This window comes from Bactrocera neohumeralis, chromosome 2, assembly GCF_024586455.1.
Source record: "Bactrocera neohumeralis isolate Rockhampton chromosome 2, APGP_CSIRO_Bneo_wtdbg2-racon-allhic-juicebox.fasta_v2, whole genome shotgun sequence".
In the NCBI taxonomy this organism is placed as follows: domain Eukaryota; kingdom Metazoa; phylum Arthropoda; class Insecta; order Diptera; family Tephritidae; genus Bactrocera; species Bactrocera neohumeralis.
The window spans coordinates 20,998,669-21,020,175 of record NC_065919.1 but is presented as its reverse complement, the minus strand read 5'-3'; the positions used below and the strand labels follow the sequence as shown (position 1 = coordinate 21,020,175).

The 21,507-nt window shown below is 31.3% G+C and overlaps 1 protein-coding gene across 26 annotated transcripts in view; it reads right to left on the bottom strand.

The window, feature by feature from the left end:
- The window catches only part of LOC126751242 (casein kinase I), a 137,367-nt gene that overhangs the window by 29,495 nt on the left and 86,365 nt on the right, over positions 1–21,507 (bottom strand). For 14 of the 26 annotated variants that reach the window (XM_050461338.1, XM_050461328.1, XM_050461331.1 and 11 more), the window contains 3 exons: positions 13,248–13,358; positions 10,118–10,281; positions 948–1,062 (listed from right to left, as the gene is read on the bottom strand). In XM_050461338.1, the coding sequence (XP_050317295.1) occupies positions 948–1,062; positions 10,118–10,281; positions 13,248–13,358 (390 nt within the window). Of the gene's footprint in view, positions 1–947; positions 1,063–3,529; positions 3,682–10,117; positions 10,282–13,247; positions 13,359–21,507 lie in introns of all 26 variants that reach the window. The other 12 variants (XM_050461329.1, XM_050461336.1, XM_050461334.1 and 9 more) reach the window with 2 other exon arrangements.

Below are 21,507 nucleotides of genomic sequence, written 5' to 3'. Positions count from 1 at the left end.
AGATACATTCACAAAAAATGCATGTATCAATGCGGCCATCAGCAAGCGCGCTTAAAAGTATGCAATATGCTATTTGAGATTCAGCTACATATTGTAAATTCTAGAGAGCAGGATGAATATACAAACATACAAAAAGTTAAACATTAACATCTTTGTCTAACCCTAAAAGTATGCAAATATTTTTTTTTTTATAATGAAAATTTATTGGTGCGGAAAAAATAATGAAAAACATTTTTATCTCTAAAAATTTGACTTCAATAATATAAATTCCAGTTAATTCCAAACAATAATTTTTCGTTTAAAAATAAAGTTTTACGCATTTAATTTTAAAAAATTTGCAAATATTTTTCTCCTCTTTGTTATAATTAAATTTGATTAAAGTTCTACAAAATTCAGATAAATCTAAGTATTTTGGCATACAAATAGAGGACTTAACATAAACATCTCAAAATTTTGCTAACCCCAAAAGTATGCAATAAAAAATAATTTCACATTATTTAGTTCTTAAAGCTTAAGTACTGCAGTACTTCAAATCAATCTAATCCGCTGCAATAATTTTTATTTCTTTATTTTAATAAACAAAAATAATTTTCGAACCCCAAAAGTATGCAAATATTTTAGTGTTTTCTTCTCATTTTTTAAACAAGTTTGATTAAAGTTTTAAAAAATTCAGATAAACTTAAATATTTTGGCATTAAAAATAGAGAACTTATCATAAACATCTCAAAACTTTTCATAACCCTAAAAATATGCAATAAAAAATATTGCCACATTACTTTTTTCTGATAGCTTAAATACTGCAGTCTTTAAAATCAGTCTAATCTACTGCAACCAATGAAAAATTTAGAGTTGACAGCATTTCATAAAAACTTGTTAGTAAGCCTCAAACTATGCTACAGGTTTTTCTCTTAATCTTCCGAATATATGCAAATACATTTCATACTCACCAATTATGTGTATAATTTTTTCCCGTCTCGTTGATGTTCTGCCGATGAGAAAATTCTCCGGTTTCACATCCCTATATATTAAGTGCCGACTATGAACATATTCGATCCGGTGGAGCTGAACAGTTACATTTACGTGGTAGTTGAGTTGATTGTTGCAATTATAGAAGAGAATAGCGTATTAGTGGCATATTAAAGACATTTTCGGGTAATTTTTTAACAAAAGACATGCTTACTTCCAAATAAATAACTAAAATGAAGTAAATGTACGCTATGTATGCTATAAATCGTTTCGTTTTGCAATAAAATTAAAATGCATAAATTTATATGAGAGCGTAAGAGTAAATAAAGAAATATTTAAGTGACTTAAAATTTAAATTAAAGTATGCGTTGATAAAAAAATGTATAATAAAATGTTAAAAAAATATGCTAATTTCTTTTTTAGTGTCTCAACCAGCGCCTATGCAATGCTAATGTAGAAAATGAATGGTGTGATAAAAAAAAAACATTAGAAACAAAAAAAACTTTTTAAAGAAGAAAATATAAAAACAGAATTATGAAAAGAAAATTTATACAACAAAAATTATATAAAAAACAAGTTCAAAAAAATATTGAAAAATAAGTTGCAAAACAAATCAAAAAACAAAAGTTAATCAAAAAAAATTAAAAAAAAATTGTTTTAAATATTAAAAAAAATGTAAACACTAAAAAAATATTAAAAAAATTTGAATAATTAAAACAAAATATTAAAAAAAAAATATTTTAAAAAAATATTCAGAAAAAAATATTCAGAAAAAAATATTTAAAAAAAATATTAAAACAAAAATTATTTAAAAATTATTAAAAAAAATGTTAACAAAAATTTTATAAATACATATTTAAAAAAAATTTATACAAACATTTTTTATAAAATTGTTTTTATACATGTTTTTATACATTTTTTTATGATTTTTTTTTATGATTTTTTTTTATGACTTTTTTTAAATACTTTTTTATAAACATTTTTTATAAATATTTTTTATAAAAAAATTTTTATAATTTTTTTTTAATAATTTTGTTTATAAATTTCTTTTGTAACCATTTTTTTATACATATTTTTTACAAAAATTTAAAAATATTTTTTAAACAATTTTTTAAATATATTATATATTAACAAATATTTTTGTATAAATGTTTAAAAAAAAAATGTTTATAATATTTGTTATACATTTTTTTTTATCAACTTTAAACAATTTTTTTTAAATATTTCATAAAATTGTTTTAATAATTTTTTTTAGGTTTTTTATAAACTTTTTAAAAAATATTTTTAATAAATTTTTTTAAACAAAAATGTGATGAAAAAATTTATTTTGTTATATTTGCTTTTTAATTTCTTAATACGAGATGGTCAATGGCTTTGCAAAAATAAATGATGTTAACGAGCTTAAAAAATTAAAACTGAATTTTCATAACGGTAAATAACTGTGTTTACAATATTTGTGCACGGTAAAAAGGAATTAGAGGTATTTGGGTACACAATAGTAAAGAAAACTAAACATTTAGGAAAAAGAAAAGTGAAACACGCAACTTAACAGCCAAGTTTTTTTTAACTCAAAATCAATTATGTAAATTTCAAATATATTTTTCATAAACTAATTAGCTAATTAAGCATGCAAAAATATGCTAATTTCTAGAGGCATAAAATTACGCTACTTCAAGTGCATTTAACTAACTTTTTTTTCCACTAATTTATAGAAACAAAATAATAATTTTCAAATTTTTATTGCCAACACTTTTGAAAATAATTACTTTGAAAAAACAAAAAAAAATAAATAAATAAGTAAATATATATATATAATAGAAAAATAATGCTATTCATTCATTTAGCAAAAAAAAGATTAAAATATAAAAATAATGATAGGTCGACCTTTAAGTCAGCTAGTGCAGACCACAACCGCTCTGTTAGCAGAGTGTTAAACCGCCACCCCTTAGCAAAGCTACAAACCGTTTACACGATCCCATGCACACGAACACCACGCACCTACCGACACATACAAACGCACAAAAAAGCACTGACACTGAGTTGGAAAAGGGGCACTACACCTAAAAGTGTGCTTTTAATTTGCTGTTGACGCATGACAATTTATTTAAATTTGATTTGCTATTATTTTGTTTAGTAACTATGGCATAAATACATAAATAAGTGATGAACTTAGATATTAAAATAAGCAGAGCGTAAAACTATTAGCAAAGACATACGAAAAAGGGTGAATTTTGTGTTGTTGGTAGCAGAGTATTGGTGCTAGTTATGGTGGTAGTGGGTAATTAAGACGTTCGATTTACATTACAAAACGAAATATTCGAAATATTTAGTAATAATAGTGTTATATTAGCGCAGAAAAACCATTAAAAACCATTTGTAAACTAGTTATTTAAAACTATTTCGAATGTAATGCGATTTTGTGAAACTCTAGTTTGCCTATTTTTAAGTTTTAGCGTTTTATAAATGGGTTTTGGTTATGCTGATTTTAGCTTTTATTGTTCTGTTCATTGGTATTTAGTTGTTTTTTTTTTTTTTGTTTATTAAATTGTTGTTGTGTACTTACTAATTGTATAGCTATCAGTAGTACTGTCTTCAAAGTGAATCGTCTGCCGCATATATCAAATAAATCTTCAAGTGATGGACCGAGCAATTCCATAACAAGTGCATTGTACTTGCCGCACGGCCCGAAGTAATATACTTCGGGTACACCCTCTGCTATAATTATAACAATTCAAGAATAGCACACTTTAAACTTTTTTTATTGTACAAAAAAAAAATACAACAAATTGAAGAAAAATATATATTTTGTTTAAGAATTGGCAACACAAAAATTTTATGTTTTGTTGATGTGGGATTGATGTTATATTAATACAAAATAATAATTCAAAAAAGGAAGTGAGAATTCTGACTTCGAAAAATTATACGCACTAAAAAAAATAAATTGAAAAATATTATTTTCGAATATTAACGAATTGTTTGGCAAAATTTTGAAGATTTATTTAATAATTACTGGTGTTGGCTGCTAATCGTTCGAACGATTTGCGACTTTTTAAGTTCAATTTAAGTACGCAAGAAGTGGCAGCACTTGCTATGACGGCTTCACAGCGCGTTTATTTGGTGAAAAATAAAATTTTGTGTAAAATTTGGCTTATGCTAATATTTACAGCAAAAACGTTGTTAACGTGTAAAATATGTTTGTATGTATATAAAGGTTAGGCGTTCAAAAGCTTGAATGTTAGTACATAAGGATGTGATGGTTTTCACAATTAAAAAAAAAAATATTAAAAAAAAAAATTATAAAAAAAAAATTATTTAAAAAAAAGTATTTAAAAAAAATTTAGATATTAAAAACAATGAAATGTAAAAAAAATAAAGAAATAGGCAAATAAAAAAAGTAATCCTAAAATTGTCGTTTTTTAGCAATTGTTTTTGAATTGTTTTTGTTTTCCATTTGTTGTACTTGTGCTAAGCTTTAATTAAAGCAAAAAAAAACGATATATATAGATATATATATTGTATTAAATTTTCGTTTATTGCAAATGCACCATGAAGTTAGCACTTATACGCACTCACAAAAAAAAATAGAAATTCTCGAAGCATTTTTCGAAAACAAGTCTGCTTCCTTAAACGCTTGCACTTTCAATACTTACATCTTAAAATATAAATACTTAACTAATTTACTTGTTGTTGGTAAGACAGACGAACACTACTGCTAAATATTTATTTTTTTTTTTTACAAATATTCATGCTGCACAGAGTCACATGACTACTCTACTAAAAGTACTAAAGTAATCAAACCAGCAAAGATAACTAGCGATGCAAACCTAACTAAAATGTTCCAATACTGCGAGAACTTTATACTTTTATGTAGCATACTGGTTGGCGAATATTTCTTTACTAAACCCAATTAACTAGAAAAGTATAATATTGACAATTAGAATAAAATAACGTAATAAAGAATAATTTAGATATAATACCTTTCTTCTATAAATCGTCGCCTAAAATGCAAAACAGCGTATCATCAAAAAAATCAAAATAGAGTTTTTTATTGCTTACGATTCACTACATCATTTTACATAAAGGTAGCAAAAATTTAAAATTTCAGCTTCCGCTGACAAATATAAAATATAACCAATATATAACCAATATATAACCGATGTATAACCAATATATAACCGATGTATAACCAATATATAACCATTTTATAATCAAAACTCAAATTTTTTTGCAATATGAGTGGTTTCTATTATATCGTTTTTCCTTCGCCTGTAGCTTATGAAAAGTGATGTTATGTTATTTTGCATTTCAGGTGACGATATGTACCATATAATAAGACCAAATGAGTTAAAAACTATTTCGAAGAGCTCATGGGAAATAACTTTTAATTAGCTTATTAAAACAGGGCGAAAACAAACGCAAATTCATGATATGACGATCAAACAAGAAAGATCCGTACGATCGCTTTAACTACCCTCTAGGAAATTCGCACTTGTTGCATAAATACTAAATTTTATTCACAATGAAACAAAAAGTTCTTTTTTCTGATTTTAATCTGTCGGTTTGGTCAGTTTGTTCGGCAACTATAAGCTATAGCAATCCCATCTGAACAATATGTGCGGAAATCATACCAATGCCTTGGATGATAATCTTTGCAAAATTTTATGGAAACACCTTGACAAATAAAATAGCTTTCCATACAAGCACCTCATGCCGATCGTTCAGTTTATAAGTCAGTTAGCTATATGTTTAATTTTTCCTATCTGAAAGATTTGGTCTGAGATTGTAACGACTCACCTCGTCATGTTTATAATTTATATCGACATTTTATAGTGTCCCCCGTATGTTACTTCTGTGTATTACAAACTTCGTGTAAACTCAATATACCCTGTTCAAAGTATAAAAATTTAAAGTCCACATTCTTTAAAATGAGTTCAATTAGATTTTTCTAATATTTGTCCAAGTCCTCAGCCAGGTTCCTAACCCAAAACTGTGGGGTTAGGAACCTGGCTTAATTTAAACTTAACAATCGACTATTTTTACTCTTTTTAACTTTTAATATTAAATACCATAACGGTACGCTATTATCATTCTGTTTTATTTAATTTATTGCAGTAATCGCGAGTAGTGAATCGAAAACTACACGCAAATCAAAAATTATGCTAACAATACTCTTGTATAAAAGATAAAAAATGGAAAAAATCCCATTCAGGTTCCAAAGCTTCCAAAGAATATATTTTTATATGGAAATCCCCGAAAAAATAGCTTTGACATGTAATAATTTCTCGGAGTTAAAAAAATGCAGAACTAATAAATAATTACATTTTATGTCGATAGTCTTACATGTCAAAAAAAAATGGTAAAAATCCCATCCCAGGTTTTACAAAATTTAAGCTTCCAAAGCAATAAATAATCACGAGTTTTGGTCCATAAATATAACAACTTGGCTATGACAACCTAAAATTTAGAAGATACATACATCAAATATGACATATTTTCGTCTCCCAAAAGTACATGGTAAATAAATGCTCAAAAAAATCAACAAAAAAAGATATATTTGACATCTTACAAACACACATATAAACTGATAAGCTTTAAAGAAACCGGCTGACCTATATTTTTATATCTATATATTTGTATACATATTATCCTCTCTCTTCATTTTCACACACTTCATTTTACATATTTGAAATTGGAAAAATGGTTAGGTAAATAATTATTTTTTTTTATTTTATACCTATACTGAGCGAAAAAGGTTTGTGTTCTCTCTGACAGCAGTTTCACAGAGATAACTACCATAGTAGACTAGCGGTTAGTACTAAACATAGTATGATGAGTCATAAAAGTGGGTGTAAATAGTAGAAATTTTTTATTTATACAAGAAGAGAAAATCAGTTTTGATATACATATGTGTGTATATATCTAATATTTACAATTCATAAAAATTTAAAATATTTGTTTTAGATAAATAAAATGCTTAGTAGTTGTACAAAAAAAAAAATCGACACTGGCTGTTGGGTTGTTGTTTCAAGGGTAAAGAAGAGAGCGCTGCCAACGAAGGTGTGGGGAAAAACAATTTAACAGACGGCGTACACAATGGTTGGTAGAAAAGAACATGCAATGCAAAGTAGAAGTTGGCGGGATCGACCCATTTTTCTTGGTTTGTACATGATTTTTTTTAGTAGGGCGGGTAAGTTTAGTCACGCTTTTATTCAATTTCGATAATTTCAATAAATGCAAATAAAAAATACGCTAAAAAAGCAACTAATAATTTTTTTTTATATACATGTCTGAATATTTAACGGAACATAACAGTTAAAGTCATATTGGTATTTGACTGCGTTATTATACTAATCGATTTGAGTAGTTAAATTTGTAATAGTTTACTTTAGGCATTAAATAATTATTTTGAACTGAACTAAAAATGTAACAAAATCAACTTTAGCTCAAAATTGTTTTCATTTTTAAAAATCTAGAACAAACGGTTATAACAATAAAATAAAACTACCCAATACAACTAACCTTAAACTAACTGAAAACTCAACACTATCTTACAAAGAATTTCAACGCTAAGCGTAACTCGATTTAAAAATACTTCAACTAATTAACAATATATATTTTTTTAATATAGATAAACACTACTTTTGAACAAAAAATGTTAATTGGCACTGTAACTACTAAAATAGAATACAAATTATTTTGATAAAAACAGAAAATATATTTTTTCATTAATTTAAACAAAATGCTTTAGTTGCGCCTAAAAAATAAATAGTAAAGTACAAAATATTCTAAAATTATTTTGAATTACCCAAGAAACTGTTTCCAAATGAAAAGAAGTAAACAGAAAACGAGCGTAGATAAAAAAGAAAAAATGTGAAGATTATAACTGAACGAGTGATGAGTAAAACGAGTTCAAAAATTATTCATTTGGATTAGGCGCAAAATTCGAAAACCAATTTGGAGAAAAATAACTGGAAAAGTTGTGTAACAAAATTGGAAAAAGACGAAGATACATTTCGAAAGAATAGGCGGTGTGTATCAAAAGTGATAGAAAAACGAAAAATTTCGAAGGAAAAAAACAAAAAACGACGTTATTAAACTAACAACACGAAGAGTACGCGTAAACTCGAATCGATAATATATTTAAGAAACAGTTACAAAAACATATGTCGAAAACGCGCGGAATAAAGAAATTCAAGCTGACTCGTTAAATATACAAAAATGGCTGTTGAGACACTTACATATGTGACTACTATAAATAATATCAACTGTATTAGAACTAGGTAAGTATGTATATAAATGAAAAAAAATATTTTTAATATAAAAAATAAACTTTAAAGACTTTAAGCGCCAAGTACCTATGTACCTATAAAAAACTAAGTAATAGTGCACAAGAGCTTTACATTAAAGTTTGTACAACTTTTATGACATATTAAAGAAAATTTCAGCAATTTTAAGAAAAAGTTTCTCAAATGCAGAAAATAATTTAATTTTCATATATTTTTTAAAAATATGTAACTTTTAGAATTTTTTGCCACAATGAAAGCTTTTTGGAACCTGGACAAAAGTTTGGCTTCTTTGATTGTAAATAAACTGAAATTGTACAAGTCAAACAAAATAGGTTGTCATTAAAAAAGCTCTAAAAGCTTGCTGGCTTTTGTAATGGAAAATAAATTCAGAACATTTAAGAACAGAAAAAGATTATCAAGGAAAAGGCGCATTAAGCTTTTTAAGCAAAAAGTGCTAAAAGCTTTAAAAGCTTTCTGGCTTATTTGATGGGAAATAAATCCCCAAAATTTAAGTGCAAAAAAAAATATTATTAAGAAAAAGGCACTTAAAGCTTTTTAAGAAAAAAATGCTTAACGTTTTTCAAGAAAAACGCCCAAAATTTTTTTTTTTTAATTAGAAGTTTTTTTAAAAGCTTTGTAGGGGACCCACATCACAGAAAAATTAATAGATTTATTTTTTTTTAATTAGAAGTTTTTCTAAAAGCTTTGTAGAGGACCCACATCACAGAAAAATTAATAGATTTATTTCTTTTCTTTTGACGAAAGCTTTTTATTTTTATTAAATATCAAACGGCATTTGAAACTAGCAATTTGGGTAGAAGAGCTTTTAAGTATTATATGAAAGTTTTGTTGTTGGTAAAACACCTAGGCAAATTTTAAAAATCAATTCTTACTTTTTGACTTCAAAAAAACACGCTTAAAGCTTTTTAAGCGGTTACGTCGGTTTTGACGGCCGAAAGAATGCTTAGCATATCAAAGCGGAACATGTGAAAAAAATGTTTGGAACTTCAGCCGTTGGCAGCCGGTTCTTCGTGTTGGTCAGCGCTGTTAGAAGATGAGTATTTTGGAAGAAGAGAGAATATAATTTTTACTACAAATTCGCTCAAAAAAATTAGTTGCTATCGAAAATGAAATCCTGCGATCAATCACGAGGCCACTCTATTTAGAAGAACTATGAAACATTTCAATAAGATCGCTTTGCTAGTTTCGGATAAATCGTGGCTACCGACTTTGAAAACGTTGTTTCGAGAATGGCACGATCAAGCCGACCGGTCTAGCCTGAGGGGCTGCTCTCCCAAAGGTGCAATCTCCTGCACTTTTTATTGCGATTGCTTTGGAATAGCATAGTAAAAATAATTTTTCTTTTTTTTTGAAGCTTCAAAAATTCACGCAACCTCTTAAAAATATGTTGCGCTGTTAGAATTTATTCTCAGAATACAGAAACCATATAAAGCCTTTTTAAACCCCCAATCTAAAATGGAGTGTATTCAAGCTTTAAGCTTCAAAGCTTTCATTAGTAAACGTTTTTCAGTTCTTCTCATTCAATTATTTTAGTTTTTGTTTTTGTGTTCCTCGTATGCTTTACACAATTTCTTCGTATAGAGTTTTCCAAGTTTTTTGATTCCTCCTAAACTTAGCTTATACTAATCGAACTCATATAGTATGCAATAGAAACCAATAAAAGCAGCATAGCGCACATAAAACTTATTTTAAACACAAAAATTAATGATACAGAAAATAAATAAAACACTTAATTCTCATAAAATACATAATATTAATACAGCAAAAGAGAAAGCAGAAGAAAAACGAAAAAACGAAATTTAGCATACAGAAAATTAAAAAAAAAAAACATAATGTAAACTTACAAGTTGCTTAGATATCATCAGTACAGTCTTAAGAGAAAATTTACGGGAACAAATATTGAAGAGATCTTCTAAGGACAGTCCCAATAACTCTAATACCATGGCATTATAACGGCCACCACATGTGCCCAGATAATACACACGCGGTATACCCTCTGGACAATTATCTATTTTGTATGTTCAAAGGATGTCACACAACACACGTCAATGGTGGGTGCAGTTCAAGTTCAAAATATTGATGATTTTTTTATGGTTGTTGGTGTGTGTTGGTGCAGGTGATGAGTAAAGTAGGATCCATGATAACAAGCGGTTGTAGCATATCCGGTGGCACAGCATCACAGCACAGCACAGAGGTGTTTTAGGAGTTTCAAATGCAATTCATCGATTGGACGTATTTGGCACGCGACGAGCAGAGGTTGGTTGTCATTACAATATTTTTGGAGGAATTGTGTGCGTTGATGGATTTATATTTGTGAATATATATATTTTTGGTATTTTTAGCAATAGATGAAAAGCACGCGCGCAGCAACAGCAACAACAATTAAATGCAATATACAACAAATGTAAAAAAATATAAAAAAAAATTATACAAATTATTCTCGATTTCAAAATATGTTTGTATGTGTATTTACTACAGCCATTAAGTGTGTAGATTTATTACAAGAATTTGTTTTTTGAGATATGTATGTTTCTTTATTTGCTTTTTTGGCAGCTCATTTTCTAGTGCGGTTTGTCCGTGGGGAATTTCTAATTTTTCACTAACGCACCGACCTTCGAAATATGTTCGAGAAAATCTATTTTTTTTTCTTACTTAATTATAATCGATATTGAAGCCTTCGGTTCTTCATAACAAATGTGCCTTTGCCCCACAATGCGGGGACCTTCGAAGGTAATGACGGTGCAAAACTTTGAATTTTATAACAAGCAAAATTACGACAAGATTTTATTTTATATGCGAATGTGGTAAAGGTGGGATATTCACTAAGTTAAAAAGCGTGTGAAATAGAAACAACCAAATAAATAGCTGGACATATTGCTTAATAGTTGAATGAAATTATTCCTTTTATCAAAAAATGGTTCACTAAACTAAATAGCTTATTAAACCTTTGGAAAGCTTTTGATAACAACTAAGTTTGGAACCAATGGTTTCTTAACATACCAAAAAAGAAAAAAATACACGAAAGCTTTTATTTAAAAAACTGCCTTGTGAAAGCTTAATATTTTTGAGTAAATATCATATAATTTCCGCAAGCTGTACAAGCTGTAAAAAAGCTCTCTTTCTTTCCTATAAAAATAACTAATAAAATATATTTCACTTCATTTCAGAAGCTCTCACTGAGCTTTAGATTTGAAAAAAGCTTTATTTCGTTCGTATAAAAATAACTAACAAAATATATTTCACTTCATTTCAGAAGCTCTCACTGAGCTTTAGATTTGGGAAAAGTTTTCTTTCTTTCGTATAAAAATAACTGACAAAATATATTTAAATTCATTTCAGAATCTCTTACTAAGCTTTAGTTTTGGATGCGTGCTTACAAAAATTCGAGCTTTGAGCGAAAGCTTTAGAAAACTTGACTTTTGTTAGTTTTCTGAAAGCGCATATAAGTATAAAAATACATATAGCTGCAACGTTGCGACTGGGCTTTAAATAAAAACATTGTAATCAACGAGCTTTATGCAACAGAGCTTTTACAAATTTAAAACTAATATAAAATTATGAATTAAACTTTTTATAAAAAGCTTTAGATTTTATAACAAAAACTCATAAATGAGCTTGCAATCACAATTCTAACTAGCGTATCTACAAAAGATACTAAAAGTTTTTGCTTTCAGACTAAGTAATTCGAAAAGCTTTGTATAAAAGAGCTTTCACTTCTCCATTTTTTAAAATCCGTAAAATAATTTAAAAGCATTTTTGTGGCACTTTAGCTGGCTACTTTTACATCAAATTTTAATGAAAAAATTAATATAAAATTATGAAGCTTTTTAAACTTCTTATAAAAGTTTTCGATTTTATAACAAAAATCTTAAAAACTTTTAACTAGCGTATCTACAAAAGTTGCTCTAAAGTTTTTGCTTTCAGAATAAGTAATTCGAAAAGCTTTGTATTAAATAGCTTTCACTGTTCCATTTTTTAAATTAGAATCCGTAAAATAATTTAAAAGCAACTTTGTGGCACTATTAATATTTGCAAATATTTAAACTTTCAAATTTAATGGAAAATTAATAAAAAAAAAATTATAAAGCTTTTTAAACTTTTTATAAAAGTTCTAGATTTTATAACAAAAATCTTATAAATGAGCTTGCACTCGCACTTTTAACCAGTTATCTAAAAAAAGTTACTCTAAAATTTTTGCTATTGTACCAAGTAATTCGAAAAGCTTTGTATAAAGAGCTTTCATTTTTCCTTTTCGTAATTATATACGAACAAAAATTTAAAAATAAATTTGTGGCACTTTAACTGCATACTTTTACGAAAAAATAATATAAAAATAATTATGAAGCTTTTTAAACTTCTTATAAAAAGCTTTAGATTTTACAACAAAAATCTTATGAATAAGCTTGCACCCACACTTTTAACTAGCGTAGTAACTCTAAAATTTTTGCTATTGCACCAAGTAATTCAAAAAGCTTTGTATTAAAGTGCAACAGAGCTTTCACTTTCCATTTTTTAAATTAAAATCTGTAAAATAATTTAAAAGCAATTTTCTGGCTATTCTAAAGCTTTTGCTTTCAGACTTAATAATTCGAAAAGCTTTCACATTTTTTACCGGTATACATATATAACAACTAAAGTCTTTGCTATCACATTATATATGTATATCGAACAAGCTTTCATGTTCTGTTTCGTAAATTAACTATTATTAAAAAAAATAAGTTTTTGTCTCCTATAAGAAATATTAAAAAAAAAATTATTGTAATAAAAAATATTTGGTTGTTTCTATTTCAAAAAATTAGTATAATTTTATGTTAGAAATTTCGATTATTTTTTCACTTTTAATTTCTAGGCAGCAACTTAAATGAAGTAATATGCAGAGTTGGAGTTTTTAGTTGAAGGGAAAGGATTCAGTAGTTAAAGGTTAAATATTGTAATATTTTTTATAGTTTTAAGTAATTGAAAGCGATTACATACCATGTGATCCTAATAGTTTATAAAACCTATACTCTAAATGTAGTTGTGGAGCCTTTGACTTCATAGGCTCCATTTTTATTGCTACGTGTTCATTGTTGTACAGATTTTTGCCTGAAATTAAAGGAAAATATATTTAAAGATATATTTAAAAATATTTAATTATATGCACATACAATAAAATGCTTTGCATAACTACATATAAATGACAGAAATATGCATTTTCAATAAAGTTCTCAATAAAAATTATAACTCAATTCTTTCGCAGTATTGGACAGTTAAAAACGCAGGCATTCCCCGAGAGGACACTTTAAATTATAGTTGTTGTAGATGGCAGTTCATGCTGACACATATTTTTTTATGATAATCTATATATATATAACCTATATACAATACTTCTGTTATGCCTCACAGTCACTTTACATATAACCGAACAGACATACAAATACACTGCGCAGTTGCCATTCCATTTCCATCATGCACTCATCAGCACCGCATCACCAGCAGGCAACGAATAGATATGACAAAAAAATATACACAGAAATGCAAATTAATTTTTTGGCGCACAAGTATATGGAATATTCGTTAAAACAATCACAAATTGCAACAAAAAACCATTTCATTGCTCCGAATTCGTTTGCGTGCACAGGTTATCCTACCTGCTGCATCAGCGCCGCTTGAACTGGCGCTGCCATTGCCACTGCCACCGCTGCCGCTGCCACCAAAAAAGCACATCCGTCGTCCTATTGACGCAGAAATGCAAAGTAAGGAAATAAAAAATTCATTTTTCTGGCATAATATTGTTTATTTTTTTATTTCTTGTTATTTTTGTGCGTGAAAACTCAGCGAGTCGACGAAACATACATACATACAAACGTACTGTTAATGGATGGATGATTACAGTTGTGTTGGATATTGCGTTAACTCAATGAACGCGATGATGGAAAAAGCAAATAGGTCAACCATACCCGCTGTTGCAGTTATTTCCACTAAAAATCGAGCGCTCAAACAAAGTAATGGCGATAACTGGGTAACATTTTGGAAAAAGAAAGCGCCAATGCTTGCAGCCGAGGGAAAGAACCTACTATCGACAATTTTTATACTCTCGCGCAACAAAGTTGCTAAGGAGAGTATTATAGTTTTGTTCACATAACGGTTGTTTGTAAGTCCTAAAACTAAAAGAGTCAGATATAGGGTTATATATACCAAAGTGATCAGGGTGACGAGTAGAGTTCCGGATGTCCGTCCGTCTATCCGTCCGTCTATCCGTCCGTCTATCCGTCCGTCTATCCGTCCGTGCAAGCTGTAACTTGAGTAAAAATTGAGATAAAAATGAGATGGTACACGTATTTCTTGGCTCCATAAGAAGGTTAAGTTCGAAGATGGGCAAAATCGGCCCACTGCCACGCCCACAAAATGGCGGAAACCGAAAACCTATAAAGTGTCATAACTAAGCCATAAATAAAGATATTAAAGTGAAATTTGGCACAAAGCATCGCATTAGGGAGGGGCATATTTGGACGTAATTGTTTTGGAAACGTGGGCATGGCCCCGCCCCCTACTATGTTTTTTGTACATATCTCGGAAACTACTATAGCTATGTCAACCGAACTCTATAGAGTCGTTTCCTTCAGACATTTCCATATACAGTTCAAAAATGGAAGAAATCGGATAATAACCACGCCCACCTCCCATACAAAGGTTATGTTGAAAATCACTAAAAGTGCTTTAATCGACTAACAAAAAACGTCAGAAACACTAAATTTTACGGAAGAAGTGGCAGAGGGAAGCTGCACCCAGGCTTTTTTTAAAAATTGAAAATGGACGTGGCGTCGCCCACTTATGAACCAAAAACCATATCTCAGGAACTACTCAAACGATTTCAATGAAATTCGGTACATAATATTTTCTTAACACCCTGATGGCATGTACGAAATATGGGTGAAATCGGTTCATAACCACGCCTTCTTCCAATATAACGCTATTTTGAATTCCATCTGATGCCTTTTCTGTATAATACTCGTATATACATACATTAGGAAATGAAAATACAATTCAATACTCAAAGTACACAAATTGATCTAATCTAATTAATTTTACAGCAAAATAAAAAATTATGTAAATTATTATCACTTTATTATGCGAGAGTATAAAATGTTCGGTGACACCCGAACTTAGCCCTTCCTTACTTGTTGTTAGTAGTTTACCCTCTTAGGGCACACTGGGAATACATTGTAACCCTAAATTGCACCCTAAAGTTTAGAAATTAGGTTATTACTCTAACTACAGGGTGATTCAGGCGCAAGTTTTAAACTTTCAAAGACAAATTAAATTTTGACTTCGCTTTGCTCAACTTATGGTCGACATAATCGGTCTACTGAACGTACTATTCGCAACACCATCCATTAGCCATCTTGAGACCCGGCATTCATTATTGGATAATATTTGACCGAATAGACCACGTCCAGCACGCAGTAAAGAAAAATACAAGTATAGCAGCCGTAGTTGAGAGTGTACACGCAGACCGTGGAGAGTCGATTCGGCGCCGTTCGCAGCAAATCGGACTGCCGAATTGGTGCACTTTACGTCGAGATCTTAAATTGAAAGCGTACAGCGCTGTTGAAAAGTTTCACGAAGATCCGACGTTTTCGAGCCAAATTTTGTTCGGCGATGTGGCCCATATCTGGCTCAATGGGTATGTAAACAATCAAAATTGCCACATTTGGGGCGAAAAGTAACCTGAGGATAGATTCAAGAGCTGCCATTTTATCCAGAAAAAAAACATTTTTTCATATAGTATAATGCTCCCTTCGACCAAAAAAATGAAAACTTTGGTTTGTGGGCCAGATCTACTCAACATACCCTTTCAGAATTATGGAGTCGCTATTCTGTTCCATTCAAAAAGTCTTGGAATCAAAAGAGGCCCTTCCTTACTTGGTTTACCCTCTTAGGGCACACTGGGAATACATTGTAACCCTAAATTGCACCCTAAAGTTTAGTATGACGTCCAAGACGGCCATCAACATCAATAAAATAAAGGGATTGGTGTTTGAGAATCGACGATTAACAGTCAAGTCAGTCAGGGAACTTACTGGCATCGTTAGAATATCGAAAGAATCGGTGAAAACTATTTTGAAAGATCATCTGAGCCTAAGGAAAGTGAAAGAATGATTGGTTCCAAAATCACTAAATTTTTTTCGAAAAGCAGCGTCGCGTTAACGGCTGTGAAACAATGGTTTCCAGCTAGCTGGTTGTCACTGGTTGTATTATTGCTGGCGGTGAGTCTTTGATCTATGCTTGCGACCCGGAAACAGATGATCAATCGCCCGAATATCGTTGCAAAGGTGAGTCGAAGCCAAAAAAACCACGTCAAAGCACTTAAAAAAAATCAAGGATATATTCACAGTTTTCTTCAATTATCGAAGTGTTCCTTCTTACCGGCCAAACTGTCAACAACGAATATTATTTGAGTGTTATGCGTCGTTTGGACGAAACTATTTGTAAAAAGAGTTTGGAATTATGGGACAACTCTCGGATTTTGCAACACGATAATGCACCGTCGCATTCGGCTAGGACGATGAGTTTTTCATCAAACTTTCAACCAATATCGAGCCGCAACCACCGTATTCGCCTGACTTAGCTTCGTGTGACTTTTGGTTATTAAGCGAACTCAAACGAACGTTCCGGAGAAATCGTTTTGAGTCAATTGAAGACATTAAACGTGAAGCACTACGAGCATTGAAGGCTATTCTGGAAATTGACTTTAACAACTGTTTCGAGGATTGGAAAAAACGGTGGCGCAAGTGCATTGGGGCCAAGGAGGATTACTTTGAGGGAGACGACATAGATTTTGAAGAATAAATTAAGAATTCTAAAATTATGAACAAAGTTTTATAGTATATTTGGCTCATAGTAGTATTTTATTTATATAACGTTCTCATGTTCGTAAAACAAGTTTGCACAAACTCAAACACGCGCTGATTAATGCTGATTAGTTACGTAAATAACTGTGAATAGTAAACAAAACAAAATCTGTAAACACAATAAATACGCTGAGCCTGCAAAACTAATCTGTAGCCGATAAATTGCGATGCAAGAAAAATTTTAAATACAATAAAAAAAATTTAGCAGCTTTTTGCGCAAATAAATTAAACGAAACCTGCAAATGAATTAATAAATGCAAAGCAAACAAATATTATCACTTGGCAAAAAGAGAAAAATTATTTCTGCAAATAAACTTATTGATGAATGAATGGACATTATCACGCATACAACTGCTGTTGTGGCAAAGGGAGGAGAGGGGAGGGCAATGCAAAAATATAGTATATGAATATTTATGTGCAAATTTAATGGACGCGCATGCATTTGCATTTACTAGCAATATGTAGGCATAAAAAATCAATTGAAAATGCAATTGTGTCAATGACTAAAGTCAACAACATAAATACAACGTTGCTGTTAACTAACACTCGCGTGCTTGTTATTGTGCTGTGGGAAGCTGACGCTGTTACGCCTGTAGCAGTACAAAAAAATACAAGCTGCGACTGTTACAGACTGCTGTTAAATATTTGCAGTTATACTCAATTTTAATTTGACGGACATTCTTTTATTGACATTCAATTTAGCATTGACAAGTGAGAGGTGAGGCAAATGTGACATTGCACACAATCGAATTGCAGGTAAACAGAAAAATAAATAATTGATACAAAGTTTTTGATAGAAACTGTGCACATAGGAATTTGAAAATTTACTCAGCTGCTCACTGAATGGGAAACGCGGTGGAAATTTTAAAAGCACTCAACAAGGTTTCTCAGTAAGTCAGCTGGTTGAGCAATGCAATAACAAGTGTCTTCGATTCGCCATTTGTCTGCTCGCTAAGAAAGCAAGAGTCACGTCAATGAGTTGAGTTTGATGCGACATTAAAGGTAACAAGTAAGGAAGGGCTAAGTTCGGGTGTCACCGAACATTTTATACTCTCGCATGATAAAGTGATAATCGAGATTTCATTATACGTCATTTACATATTTTTCAAATATCGTATTTTTGTAAAGTTTTATTCCGCTATCATCATTGGTTTCTAATGTATACTCGTATATTATACAGAAAAGGCATCAGATGGAATTCAAAATAGCGTTATATTGGAAGAAGGCGTGGTTGTGAACCGATTTCACCTATATTTCGTACATGTCATCAGGGTGTTAAGAAAATATTATATACCGAATTTCATTGTAATCGGTCTAGTAGTTCCTGAGATATGGCTTTTGGTCCATAAGTGGGCGAGGCCACGCCCATTTTCAATTTTTAAAAAAAGTCTGGGTGCAGCTTCCTTCTGTAATTTCTTCCGTAAAATTTAGTGTTTCTGACGTTTTTTGTTAGTCCGTTAACGCACTTTTAGTGATTTTCAACATAACCTTTGTATGGGAGGTGGGCGTGGTTATTATCCGATTTCTTCCATTTTCGAACTATATATGGAAATGCCTGAAGAAAACGACTCTGTGGAGTTTGGTTGACATAGCTATAGCAGTTTCCGAGATACGTACAAAAAACTTAGTAGGGGGCGGGGCCACGCCCACTTTTCCAAAAAAATTACGTCCAAATATGCCACTCCCTAATGCGATCCTTTGTGCCAAATTTCACTTTAATATCTTTATTTATGGCGTAGTTATGGCACTTTATAGGTTTTCGGTTTTCGCCGTTTTGTGGGCGTGGCAGTGGGCCGATTTTGACAAACTTCTAACTTAACCTTCTTATGGAGCCAATAAATACGTGTACCAAGTTTCATCATGATATCTCAATTTTTACTGAAGTTACAGCTTGCACGGACGGACGGACGGACAGACGGACGAACGGACAGACAGACATCCGGATTTCGACTCAACTCGTCACCCTGATCACTTTGGTATATATAACCCTATATCTGACTCTTTTAGTTTTAGGACTTACAAACAACCGTTATGTGAACAAAACTATAATACTCTCCTTAGCAACATTGTTGCGAGAGTACAATAATTGAATAAAAATTAGCATAAAAGTATGACTTCGTAAATGGGCGTTGTAAGCGGGCCACTGCCACACCCACAAAACGCTTTAACCGAAAACGTATAAAGTAGCATAACTAAGCACAAAATTAAGATATGGCATAGATTTTTCAAAAGTAGACCGATAGGGACAGCAAATGACGCCATATTTTTCCCAGCTCTTTTGACAATTCTTTTCAGTAACATTTGCCATTTCATCATGGAAAGATATACGATCGAACAACGACTCGAAATTATTAAAAATTTACTAACGAAATTCGGAGTCAGTGGCCTCAACTTTAAGAGCGCTACGTCCAATTTATGGTCGTCATAATCGTTCTGTCAGATCAACACTTGAGCGTATAGGGAAAAAGTTTGAATCCACAGGCACAGTACAAAATGTTGCCGTGCCAGTGAGACAAAGAGGTGTCCGTAGTGTCGAGAATATTGCAGCCGCTTGCGTATCAACTCAGAAAGACCCAAATCTGTCTCTCTTACGACGTTCTGAAGCGTTGGTTGGCAAATTTTGCGAAAATTTCTGGGCATACATCATTATAAGATCAAATTAACGCAAGAACTAAAGCAGATTGATCGAACCAGAATTGTCGTATGTTCGTGAATTTCTCTGAACAGTTCATTTTTGGCTGAATGGCTTCGTAGGTAAGCAAAATATGCGTTATTGGTCAGGCAGCAATCCCCATGAACTCCATGAGTCACCATTGCATCCCGGTTTATGCCTCGGTTTATGGGCCGCCGCAGTCATTGAGCCGTACATCTTTCGTGATGATCAAGACTAGCAGGATACTGTGAATGGGAATCGCTACCGCTCAATTATAGCCGAATAGCTTGAATTGGTTGCTATGGACTTGGACAATATGTGGTCCCAACAGGACCACGCCACAAGCCACACAGCGAATGTCACACAATCGATTTATTGAAAACCAAGTTTGGTAACGTCTTAACTCACGAAATTGCTCAATCAATGGGCCGCCTCGGTCGTGCGATTTGACGCCGTTGGATTATTTCCTGTGGGGCTGCGTCAAGTCTATGATCTATGCCAAAAAGCCAGCGACGATTGATAAACTTCTTACGAATATCGACCGGTAAATTACAGCAGTATCGGCCGATTTATGCTTGAAAACCGTCGCAAATTGGGTTCAGCGTCTGGACTTCTGCAAGCGTGACCGTGGTGGACATGCAAACGAAGTCAAGTTCCATACATCATGGCATCGAATGTACTTTTAGAGTAATAAAGAATTTCATTGATATCGCAAACCGCTTTTGTTTTATTTGTAGCGCTCTTATTGCAAAACCCGTTATATCTCTGTGTATGAAAAATGGTTTGAATCGGATCAAGTTGCAAGAGTATGAAATATTCGGTTATACCCGAACCTAGCCTCTCCTTACTTGTTTTTTTTTATTTTAAAAATGTAAGACTTGAATAAATTAGAATTGTATATCGAAATTACTTTATTTGACAAATTATCTGTTCAAATTTTAACATAGACTATTTTCTAAAAGAACTCTACAATATCCGAAAACAAAAGTTTCGGACCGGTTAGGTCTAACCATACAAACGGACCGATCAAAATACAGAATACAGCCGAAGTTAACGTTTTTTCTTGTTCTTTAATTTTTTTTTTTTTGTGCGGGAAATTCTAGCCAACAACGACGCAGGCGTGAAAGCAGAACGAGGCACAAAACGCAAAGCAAAGAGAAATAAAAGAATGCATAAAAACGCCTGCATGTCGGCCGACTTTGAAAAATTGTAACTTTATAGCATACATCATAAAAAAACATGTGCATGCTTATTGAGTGGTTCTTAAATAAAAAAAAGGAAAATTTCGCTTCGTTAACAATGCAATGAAGAATATAACACATAAAATTTGTTACGCCTTACGATTGGAAGTGACTAAAGACATGTCATATAGGAGTGAGAGTTTAGCTATAGAAATTTACCTATGCGGCAGTCTTTGACCGTTTATAGACGACATTTAGGATGTGCTATATATATGAGTTTAATTATCGATTGAAATGATGATACTACAAAATCATTAACGCCTTTCGCAGCAACTCGGACTGACGTATGGAACGACTTGGCGCATTTTACGTCCAGATCTTAAATTGAAAGCATACAGAATAAAGCTTGTGCAAGAACTAAAACCGCTCGCTTCACTCTATGGGCTCTTGAAAAATTCCAAGAATATCCGACGTTTTCGAGCCAAATTTTGTTCAGCGATGAGGTC